General features: G+C 37.2%; 1 protein-coding gene across 3 annotated transcripts; it reads left to right on the forward strand.

The window, feature by feature from the left end:
* Nucleotides 1–1,797: 1,797 nt before the first annotated feature.
* On the forward strand, nucleotides 1,798–6,909 carry LOC117431379 (SUMO-conjugating enzyme UBC9-B). 3 transcript variants are annotated; one of them, XM_058995757.1, is made up of 8 exons: nucleotides 1,798–1,981; nucleotides 3,694–3,761; nucleotides 4,351–4,427; nucleotides 4,819–4,902; nucleotides 5,289–5,361; nucleotides 5,659–5,768; nucleotides 6,241–6,320; nucleotides 6,601–6,909. In XM_058995757.1, the coding sequence occupies exons 3-8, from the start codon at nucleotides 4,362–4,364 to the stop codon at nucleotides 6,662–6,664; spliced, it is 477 nt and encodes a 158-aa protein (XP_058851740.1). In that variant the 5' UTR covers nucleotides 1,798–1,981; nucleotides 3,694–3,761; nucleotides 4,351–4,361; the 3' UTR covers nucleotides 6,665–6,909. The 3 variants fall into 3 exon arrangements, with proteins under 3 accessions (XP_058851740.1, XP_033908135.1, XP_033908134.1); XM_034052244.3 differs by lacking the exon at nucleotides 3,694–3,761 and having other exon boundaries at nucleotides 1,799–1,981; XM_034052243.3 differs by lacking the exons at nucleotides 1,798–1,981; nucleotides 3,694–3,761 and adding an exon at nucleotides 2,093–2,264.
* Nucleotides 6,910–11,435: the final 4,526 nt, after the last annotated feature.

An 11,435-nucleotide genomic window follows, 5' to 3' on the forward strand; every position in this document is an offset into this window, starting at 1 on the left:
AAGTATCTAAATAATAAGAGACACCTCAAATCTAAACTGCTTCCTTAGCAAAGACTAAAGTGGAAGTACCAAGCAGGCCAGTGGCTCCAGGGATCATCACTAAAGACTCCCAGCTAGCTAAAAAAAAAACAGTGGCACAAAAACTCTAATGTGGTAAATATTAAACACGCTTTACACAATTTGTAGTGGTAGGTTTCCTGATTTGTGTTTTTTTTTTTAATTGGGAACAGGTAGCTAATTGCAATCAAGCTGCACTGGTAGCTGCTATTACCCCTGCTGTGATAGTTAGTAGATCTGTTAAGAGCCCCTCTGCACTGTTAGCTCCATTTCCAGGATTGCATATTCTCTGTGCTGAGGGATTCAGCCTGCTTGTGCAAAACTCATTCCCAAAGCATGCTGCTGGTGACACACAGACATGGGTCAGGATGGGATCTCAATATAACAGGTGGCTGATTATAAGGCGGCTAAATATGAATGGAATTAAACTGGGCTGCTTTCAATGGCAGCAAGGAGACGATGTGCCCAGTGCCTTTAACTGATCTTATTGAAGTCAATTGAAACCTGGTTATTAGGAAGATCATACTTGCATTGTTGAATCTGTTTATTATAATAACAAGGTAATAATAAAATGATACAGTTAATTATAAAGCTTTAATTCCATCAAGGGGTTCTGGAAACGATATAAACCACAAGAGCAATAATGTCTCCAAACCCCACAACGGAATGATGACCTTTTTTTTATTATTCCATTTTTAAATAGCAACAGACACTCCTCCTCAATCCTCAAGGCAACACAGGAGAAACAAGAAACAAGAAAAGACAAACTCTGCTCCACCAGTTGAACCGTGATCCTCGCAAGCTGCCTGTGGAAGATTTATGGAAAGCCGGCATGCAAATCAAATGGATATGAAGCACTTTGAAAACACCACCCTCTGTGTCACAATAGTGCCAGCAAAGAAACAGACAAAGATCCACTGCAGTGCTGCACGGCAGGGACCTGATTCAACCACAATCAAGTAATTGAGCACAATCTCAAGCTTATAGACAGCAGATTCATTTATTAGCACTTACTTACATAATGCTCTGAAAACAACATGTGATCAACCTGTACACTGTGCACAGATAAGGCACAGCTAAGGTTACCACCTGTCACTGTTTTTCCCTGGATTGTCATCCCGGGACACTAAATTGAGCACAATATTAACAACCACTCATTTATGAGCAAACCACACAGGTGTAAAACAAGTAATGAAAGCATAAACACCTGCAGAAATTCTAGTGGAAAACACTGGTGGATGCTTATGTACAGCTCGGCTGAAATCCTACTGAAAATATCGTTAGTTTTCAAATGGTGTTATTAAAACTATTTGTCCATTTTTTTTTTTTCGGATTTGAATACTGAACAAGCTTTTTAGACACTCCCTTTGACAGGGAACGCGGCTCCTTTAAATATATAGTTGCCTAAATAGGTGCCTGCATAGACATTTAAAGACATTACATTTCTTTAATAATAATAATAGAAATAAAAAAATAACACAATAGGCGATGAAATTACAAATTATTAACATGTGTTTTTTTTATTTTTATTTTCCTGACTCTTCTGGTTTTGTTGAAATGTATAGTGTGGCGTTAGTCGTTTAAAAACGTAGTTCATCTTATCAATTAAAGAAATGCTTGAAGATTAATGTTTTGAAACACATATTTAGATGACATCCAACTATAAATCAACCAAACGATTCCAGTTTTGAATTAGACGGTCCTAAAAGGTGTTAATAGAATTCAGGCGGGCCGCGGGTTTACGTGAGGTCCTATTTAGCCTGGGTGAATTTCGGAGCCTTTTCAGGAGGGAAACTTCAGGGTTTTTTTGTCCCGAGATAAAAAAAATACTGAAAAAAAAATAAAATATTTAATATTAAGTAAATAAGAACCCATTGAGATATAAGCCTTTAAAGTAAACCATATACATTTTCATACAAATAAGGTAAGCGCTTGTCGGATACTTTAATATTTTATACCCTGAAATAATTTTTTGAGTAGAAAATTAAGCACTGAGTTTGCTCAGGAAAAACACTGTGATGTAAATGGATGTGCGGCTTGGTTGGGTGAGCCTGGTCGAGCTTCTTTGTCTTGTGCGGGCTAAAATTGGGGGCATCAGGTTTTTAAAACGGTGTGCTGTGAAAAAGTTGTTTATTGGGGACGGGGACAAATAAAGAACTATTCAAATAAACAAAAACCGAGCCGAGATTACGAAAACAATAATCCGGGTATGTATCGTTTTGCCTCTTCTGGTGGCAGACTAGTCTTGCGTAGGGTTAAAAAGAAATATGTTGTAGGGAAGGAGCAAGAGGGTCGGCACAAGTCAAGGTACTATGTTATTCCGTGGAGTGTTTTATTTGAGCAGTAACTTTTACTCCGTGGAAAGATCGGGGCGTGATAATAATTGTTGCTGGATTACCAAGGAGACGGGTGTTTATACAGCTCAAACTAGACACGGATGTTTGAGTGCTGGAGGCGAGTGTCGCTGGTCTTTGTTTCAAGTTTATTTTCTACCCAGAGGTAGTAACTCCATGACTAACTCGACGTGTTTTTTCGAGAGAAACGTATACACAACGAATAAAATGGTTGCTTTGGGTGAGGCAAATGTCTATATATTGACACAGGCCGTTAAGGTATAGCCTTGCGGGTTTTTTTAAATTTTTATTTATTTGTCTTTTATGGGTCGTGCGCTTTCGTTAGATGAATTCACAAGTCTAGTGGACGGTAAACATATCGTTTCTTGGTATATATAGCTTTGGCATATATTTTCAAGGCCTATTAAAGTGCTATAACTTTTTTTTTTGTGGTGTACCGGTATGTGCCACAAAGGTATCGGTTTTGTGTTTCATTTTACAAGTACTTCTGAACTGGTTTTGCATAAAATCAACAAATGCTCACTTTAACATCCCCAGCACTTCCGTTAAATGCCAAATATTAAAGTTGCTGCTCCAAAATGTGTCAAAAAAAAGAACCCAGAGTACTTCTGCTATTTAATGTATCAGCATTATTTAAACCTAGGTAAATTCAGCGACATGCTTTTACTGCCGCGATTGCTTTAGCAATGGAGGTCGGCTCTTGCTGTGGTTTGCTAGAGTCTGCAGTGCAACGTTCTCTCTGGTATTGGGGATGCATTTATTGCACTCTCTACAGCACAGACTAGTTGAACACTACGCATCCACGTGTTCTACATCATGTAGGAACTTGTCAGTTGTCAAATAACTTCTTATGGGTCAGCTGTGTGATGTAATTCAATATAAAATCTTGGATGAAGACTGTGACTATCACACATTCAAAATACACATTCTGCAATTGTAGGAATGGGCTACTAAAGCTGTGACGATTGCCATCGGTCTTAACCTTGAAAGAAGACTGATAATGTACGCTTCCTTCCTCAGTGATGTACAATGAACAGGCGTTGAAGCCCCGTGATTCAGAAGCAGGTTTTCAGTATGTGGTAATCGCACTGCTATGAAGATAGAACATTACATTTTGTTGGATTAACAGGGCCGAGTACAGTTAAGAAATGTCAGAGGGTCAATCAGAAATGCTGTTCACTGCCACTAAATGACTGGTTTCTTTTGTGATCTCCGACTCAGTGCTGGAGTGTCATAATGACCTGACAACCACTCCAGGATTTAGAAGTGTTTTTTTTTACAGACTGGTATTTTGGCAACTCTGCACGACCTGTATTCAAACTAGCAAGCTCCTGATTGCATGAGTTCGAGGTAAACAAGAAACTGAATTGTTTCTGGGAGAACAAGCATGTGTGTGTTAATATCATATCCCCCCCCCCCCCCCCCCCCAAAAAAAAAGTCTACTTGAACTTCAGGCTAGTAATAGGTGTATAAGGTAGGCAAGGCATTAACACACATAAAGGCACGTGTTCTGTAGTGTGTTGAGGCACAGCTACTTCAAATGCGTTTATAATTAAGGCCTATAAATAAAACCTTGGTGTCCGTCTGAGACCCGGGTGTACTTGGACCGCTGCATGCGTTGGAATTCTCTTTGGTTAATTGGCATGCTTGCTATGTTTTAAATGCAGTCTTCGTAGGTACAAAGCTGTGTTGCTTATTTACTTTCTGGTTAGCAGTTATTCCTCAAGTAATGACTTGTACGAGCATTTATCAAGCGATAGGTGGCACTGTTAAACTAATTTTAATTTTTTAAATACAGAAATGTAACCTTATAATAAATATTGACAAATGTAAGGTTCTGCATCTTAATCGTGTGCATTTGTCTTGTATAGGTATGTACGTTGTTATGTGGTACCTCTTTTTGATCAGACCTTCTTAAATGTGTGCATCTTTGTTTCAGAGAAGGAAGTCATGTCTGGTATCGCCTTAAGTCGACTTGCTCAGGAAAGAAAAGCCTGGCGAAAAGATCATCCCTTTGTAAGTACCAAGAACTGTTCCCTTTTGTAGTATTATTTGGGAGGGCTTGATTACTACATACAATAGATAGCGAAGCATGACTCGGAGCTCACTGGATTTGGCTTGTAAATCCTTACATTGAACTCTGGTCAAATAAAGAAACCAACCTGGTTTATTTTATTTAATTTTAAATACTTTTTTTTTTTTTTTTTTAGAAGTTTTCTCACTAACATTGCAAGCGCAAATGACTGAGGATTGTCATTGGGGGGGTGGGGGGGTTATTTTATAATAAGCTTGATCTCCGTATGATTGAGTACATATCCCACCTGAAAGAACAAAACACAGTTTGTATAGGTCAAGGTTTTTGACAGGGGGCAGATGAACACATTCTTATTTCCCTATTTTTTTGCAGGGGTTTGTAGCAGTGCCAACAAAAAACCCAGATGGGACGATGAATCTCATGAACTGGGAGTGTGCCATTCCAGGGAAGAAAGGGGTAGGTTTCCAGATTGCATGAAGACAGGTCCTATGGGAGCATTTGCACTTTGAGTAACGTGCTGCAATGTTTTGGATTCAGTTTCATTGTCCAGCGACTGGTTCTCAGTGATTGGATACATAGATAATGGAGCAAAACGATCAATTCTAGCATTTCATTTATTTATTTTTTTGTGTCGCAAGAGACAATTGTAGATTTGTTGTGTAAGGCACGACTGCCTAAAGAGAGAAGCTACTGAAATTAATGGAATAGAATGATCAGTGTTTTTAATGGAATTTTCTTCAGGATTGTTTTCCTGTATAAATGTCATTTGCCATTTGTCGAACAGCCATTTGAAATAATGACTCTCTCTCTCTCTCTCTCTCTCTCTCTCTCTCTCTCGACAGACTCCATGGGAGGGAGGCTTGTTTAAACTGCGGATGCTCTTCAAGGATGATTACCCTTCATCTCCTCCAAAGTGTAAGTTCTGCTCTGCCCTGAAATCATCCTGAAGCCCCCGTCTTGCAAGAACCACTGGTCTAGGATTTAACGTAATCTCTGATGTTCGTTTTATTAGTAGCTACATCAGATTATTCTGGCAACCAAATTATACTTTGAAGCTGCTTGCCCCAATTAAATAATGGGCATTTAACCAGCACAGTGTTTTAAATGCATGGTGTTAATCTCACGACTTGAGTGTTGAATTACTGGAATGCTTGCATATAATGGTGACTTTACTGTGTGAATGTGTAGTTATGGGCAACATTATTTTTCCAGGTAAATTCGAGCCTCCTCTATTCCATCCTAACGTATATCCATCTGGCACAGTGTGTCTATCGATTCTAGAAGAAGACAAAGACTGGAGGCCAGCAATTACTATTAAACAGGTGAAAACAATAGTTTCTTACTCTCTTGAACTCTACACAATCCCACAATCACTCGCTTCAAATCAACTCTCAAGACCCACTTGTTCTCTCTTGCTTTTAATGCTCTCTAAGCCTGGTATCTGTTATTAGCTGTTGTCTAAATTGATATTGCAGGTTTTTTCTTTTTACTCCATCTTCGTATAATTCTGCTTGACATACGCATCCACAATGTTTAAACTTCAAATCCTAGCCTTTTATTTAATGTATTATGCCTATATTTAATGTATTTGCATTGTTTTTTACTGTTGTATTTAATGTACTATGCCCTGTATTTCACTGTATTTAATGTATTATGCATTGTTCTATCTTGTAAAACACTTTGATGGTGGTCCACTATGAAAGGCGCTATATAAAATATATATGTGTGTTAATTTAAATATTTGCATATCCTGAATTAGGGTAATTTTTTTTTTTTTTTTTTTTTGCTTTTCAGATCTTGTTAGGAATTCAAGAACTTCTTAATGAGCCAAATATCCAGGATCCTGCTCAAGCAGAGGCATATACAATTTATTGGTAAGATGCAGTCCTGTGTCCTTGCTGTCCCCTTATCTCATTTTCTGTCTTCTCTCTCCTTATTGCCCGGATGGAACTGACTAGTTGGGCTCCACACTTGATTAAATGAATGTCTTGTAAGAAATATATCCAATGTATTTGATTAGTAGATGGCAGAATAAGGCCACAGTGGTGCACGAGACTGATTTTATACACGCCAAAGAGGCCAAGCAGAGATCCACACCACCAGTCTGTTCATTCTTGAATGTGTTTTCTTAACAAATGTTTGTTTCCCTTTCAGCCAAAACAGAGTAGAATATGAAAAGAGGGTTCGAGCACAAGCTAAAAAGTTCTCCCCACCATAAGCATCAAGTTCACCAACAATGGAAGGGATTGGTTTGGCAATATTATTATTATTATTATTATTGTGTGTTTTTTTTTTTTTTTTTTTGGTTCCCCACCCCCCTTTCCAAAAAGTTACCTGCTTGTGGTTTGGCAAAGTCACTAAAGAACTGGTGAAGCTAAACTACAGTGTGCCAATTACTATGTTTGCCACTCGCATCAAAGTCCAAGAATGCATATTTGCTAAATTGGCTATATTTTATATATATAATATATATATATATATATATATATATATATATATATATATATATATATATATATATATATATATATATAAACAAAAAAAAAAAAAAATCACTCGGTCTCTTCATTCTTTGTATCTTTTGTTTCATGGGTTTTAATAATGTAAAACTTGCTTTTATTTTAATGTCACTCTTTCAACTGCTGTAAAATTACGAACTTTTATACTTTCTATGAAATACACTAGTCTATAGATTACTTTCCAACTCCTGATGCAGCCTTGTATTCAGCATGTTGTAACAGAGCATTTTACTGCCTTGACAAAAAAAAAAAAAAAACCTGAGTACTAGAACATTTGTTGCGCTGCACAATGGCCACAGTGATTCAAAGGCAGACAATGGCTTATTTCTGCATCGGATTCGTTGTTTTATATGGTGTTTTGTCCATGTAAGTGTTTAGAGTAAATAAACTGTTTATACAAAGCTGATGTTCCTGTTAATTTATTTTGCGAATACTTCAGAATGTTCATGCAGAACAGAATACAATTGGAATGTTCTGCAGTCTCTATGCTGACCCGACTGTTCTCCTTCTTCTACATGATTAGTCTCTGCTGTTCTAAAGTCCCATGCTAAACTATACTTTTAGTGGTGGCATTCATTCCAGATTTATGAGGTTAGGGTACAGTGACAACCTCTTGTTTGCGTAATGCCTCTGGCATTTATTTACAATTTGCCAGCAGACCCGTCACGTATTGGAGACCGGCGATTATTTGAGACTGGCATTTATATTGGATCACTAGCTTCATGCGGTCATTGCGAAGCTGCTAACACACAACCTTGTAGGAATGTCGTAACTCAATTTAAACATTCCACCAACTTTGTTAAAAGGTTGTGTCCGTGGGAATTAAGTAACAGTTTTGTTTTACAAAATGACATTGTATTGTACACCCTCAAGTATGAAGCGGAAGTATTATTAGACTTTTTATATGTGCTGGTTAAAAAGGATACGGTATGCGAAACATTGGCAAATGAGCAAGCAGAAGTATGAATTTGTGTTTAAAAACAGAATTGGATCAACCATTGTTAATAACCATTAAATTCACTAAGACAGCCCTGTAGATATCAGAACACAGTTGTGTAGGCTACGCTTATAGCACAATAATTACAAACTTTCTAAAATGTTTTTAAAAATTAACAGCAGGAAGTATCATTATCAAATTTCTTTAAATTTCTGTACATTTGTTAATACAACAAAATGTAAAAATACACCAAGAGGTTTGTATCTGGCCTGCTTTCAGCACGCTTCAAATTATCAAAACTTTTAATAACATAACTGCATTAAACAAACATGCATTACATGTAGGCCTACCTTAAATTATTATTATTATTATTTATTTCTTAGCAGACGCCCTTATCCAGGGCGACTTACAATTGTTACAAGATATCACATTATTTCACATTATACAGATATCACATTATTTTTACATACAATTACCCATTTATACAGTTGGGTTTTTACTGGAGCAATCTAGGTAAAGTACCTTGCTCAAGGGTACAGCAGCAGTGTCCCCCACCTGGGATTGAACCCACAACCCTCCGGTCAAGAGTCCAGAGCCCTGACCACTATTCCACACTGCTGCCCCATTAAGTGGGACCCGTTATTTCAAGGTAGGCTTCAGTATGTTGCTATCGATTATTGACTTCTTAGCTAAAATAAAACATCTTTGTGAGATTATTATTGACTGGACATCATATAGTGAGCTGTATAATAACAAGCCTCATTAGGGTTACCTGTTCAGGCACAGTGGAGAGATCTTAAGCACCATGCTATAATATTTCTCCAGTGAACCAACATATCCTTTTTTTATGATATTATTTGACATGATAACAGTGTTTGCTAATGTCATCTGTGTACATTTATCAGGGATGAGTCTGCTATATGTGTGGATGAGTAACTCTGTGTATGGTCTTTGTTTACGGCGCCATTTTGTCTTTCAATGTTTTTTTTAATTTCCTGTTAAAATGCTAACCAGTGGTCTCTGACGTCACTGCTAAGGCTCGTTACACTACAGATGATCTGTAAAGTATCTAAGGAACTTGCATTTAGTACATATTTCCTGTTCTTTAACAAACACATAAAGCCATTGTATGCATTATTGGCCGTGACTTGTTTTCATGAGAGCTCAAGCGCTTAAAAGCTTTCTTGCATTCAATGCCATCCTCAAAAGGAAAATATAACAAACGTTTAAAAGAAGAATACCCGCGAACCCTGCATTCCATCATTCTGTTTCTTATAGAGCTTAGATTCACACAAACGGCCTCTCAATGGTGCACAGGTTTATTATTTAGCTTAGCAACGGGAAGAAAAAAAGAGATCTACCTGACATTTTCTTTTCCATTAATAAAAGCAATTAGGCACAATGGTTATCTTTTATAAACAAAAAATAAAAGCAAATCACTGGAACCACAGCAATTCGGCTTAATCATATTGAAGCTTGATCGTAAAAAGCTAGGAAGAGTTGTACTGACTTGAAACCTGAATTTCAGTAAACACAATTTCCTGTGAGCTTAACCCATTGTGGGCACAAACATAAAACCGGAGCCCAGTTGCTGTTTCTTAAAATCTCAATTGCATTCAGTTTAAGTAAACAATGGATGCATTTTCCTCTGGTTTATAAAGCACACACAAGAGATTGCTTTTTATAATGTATTAAAGTCCCCCACCCCTGCAAAAAAAAAAAAGGCCACTTTTTAAATATCACTATGTCCTCGTGTTTTGCACTCTTGACCCATATATCCATTGCTTTTACCCTCAATTATATGCAATTAATATGCAGATAGAAAAAGGTATGATCCAGCCAAGCACCTTTCAGATTACTGGTAATCCGCACGGCTCTCTACAAGCGAACGCTCAGATGATTGTAACCACATACATGGAGCGATTGGCTGTTAGAAGCAGCAGGGTTAAACACAATTAGCACGGAATGCAAATCAGCGTGGGTTACTATGCAAATGTTGTTATTGGTAGTTTTACGCACTTTTGGAAGCTTACAGTTTTTATATCCTGTTTTCCAACAAGCACCGGCAATCGTTGCAAAGAAATGTCCTGTGTCATGGGAGGCTTGTGACTAGGAAGAGATCTGGGTTTGTTTAATTGAATAAATTAAACTGTATAAAGCTTGCGCATTAAAACAACACAGCAAATACAACCATAGCCGTAACTAGCTATGAGGACAGCGAGGTCGTGTCCACGGCTGGTTTTTTGCATCATCAATGCTGATGCTCATGTAAAAATTCTGTTAAAGTACAAAAGACTCCTTTATTTCCTCTGTTGGTTTGTCGTGTAACATAGATTTGGAGATTGAATAGTAAATACCAAGCAGTAAAATATATATATATATATATATATAAAATACTAGCTATAGCTTGAAACCTAAGTTTGACCTTATAGAATATCAGCTCTGATTACGACGCTGAATACAACCACGCTGCACAGTAAAAACCACTTCATGGGATAATGTTTGTTAATTTTGATCATGGGTGAATAGTTTAGGGAATGTCGTTTTTGATTACAATATGCGGTTAGAGGCTGTGTGGTCCAGTGGTTAAAGAAAAGGGCTTGTAACTAGGAGGTCCCCGGTTCACATCCGGCTCACTCACTGACTCACTGTGTGACCTTGAGCAAGTCACTTCACCTCCTTGTGCTCCGTCTTTCGGGTGAGACGTTGTTGTAAGTGACTGCAACTGATGCATAGTTCACACACCATAGTCTTTATAAGTCACCTTGGATAAAGCCATCTGCTAAATAAACTAATAATAATAATAATAAAGCAGTTTTCATTGTAACAGATTAACCATTTCACTGGCATAATGAGTGATTGAGTCCTTCCAAAAAAAACCCAACTTAATATTAATGTATAGGTTAGCTGAAATTATGTAGGCCTATTGATATCAAAAACGTTCTGCAGCACAGGATATGCAAACAGCCTCAGCAGTGAAGGGGTTAAACCTGATTAACAACTTCTGTAGGACTGAAAGAAAAAAAGCAGTGATGAGATGCCGAGTTGCATACCACATTGTTATATTGCTGTTTATTTTAGCATGGGGTGATCTGTTTAAAATAATTTGCACAGCACTGTAACCCAATTATATAAAAACAAGACACTCAAGTTTAAACAATTAAGTATTCTTACTATTATTTATTCTGTATACTGAGAACCTTGTACTGTGACATGAATATCGATAGTTTTTATTTATTTTTATTTTTATTTTTATTTATTTTGTTATTAGTTAGTGCCGGTACTTGATAAGTCACACTTTATAAAAAATTAAAAACCAATAAAAACCTGTTTGGAGTTCCTGACATTCTGTACAGTAATTGAAGCTGACAGGTCCAGGCTGTGTCTAAGTGCTATAAATACTAATACTGAGAAGGCTTTGACACCTTGACACGTGAAAGTTTCATTTAATACCTATTAATCTCTTTCAAGCACTTACAGTACAGGACAAGAAACCACAGGGCAGCATATAATTCCACTGCTGGCTTCATTTG

Source organism: Acipenser ruthenus, chromosome 22 (genome assembly GCF_902713425.1).
Source record: "Acipenser ruthenus chromosome 22, fAciRut3.2 maternal haplotype, whole genome shotgun sequence".
Lineage (NCBI taxonomy): Eukaryota > Metazoa > Chordata > Actinopteri > Acipenseriformes > Acipenseridae > Acipenser > Acipenser ruthenus.

What these genes read in the sequence shown, in the direction of transcription:
- LOC117431379 (XM_058995757.1), top strand. Translation starts at nt 4,362, where the DNA reads ATGTCTGGTATCGCCTTAAGTCGACTTGCTCAGGAAAGAAAAGCCTGG. An exon ending in CCATTCCAGGGAAGAAAGGG is followed by an intron (nt 4,903 to 5,288) that starts GTAGGTTTCCAG and finishes CTCTCTCGACAG; the next exon opens with ACTCCATGGGAGGGAGGCTT. An exon ending in GAGGCATATACAATTTATTG is followed by an intron (nt 6,321 to 6,600) that starts GTAAGATGCAGT and finishes TTTCCCTTTCAG; the next exon opens with CCAAAACAGAGTAGAATATG.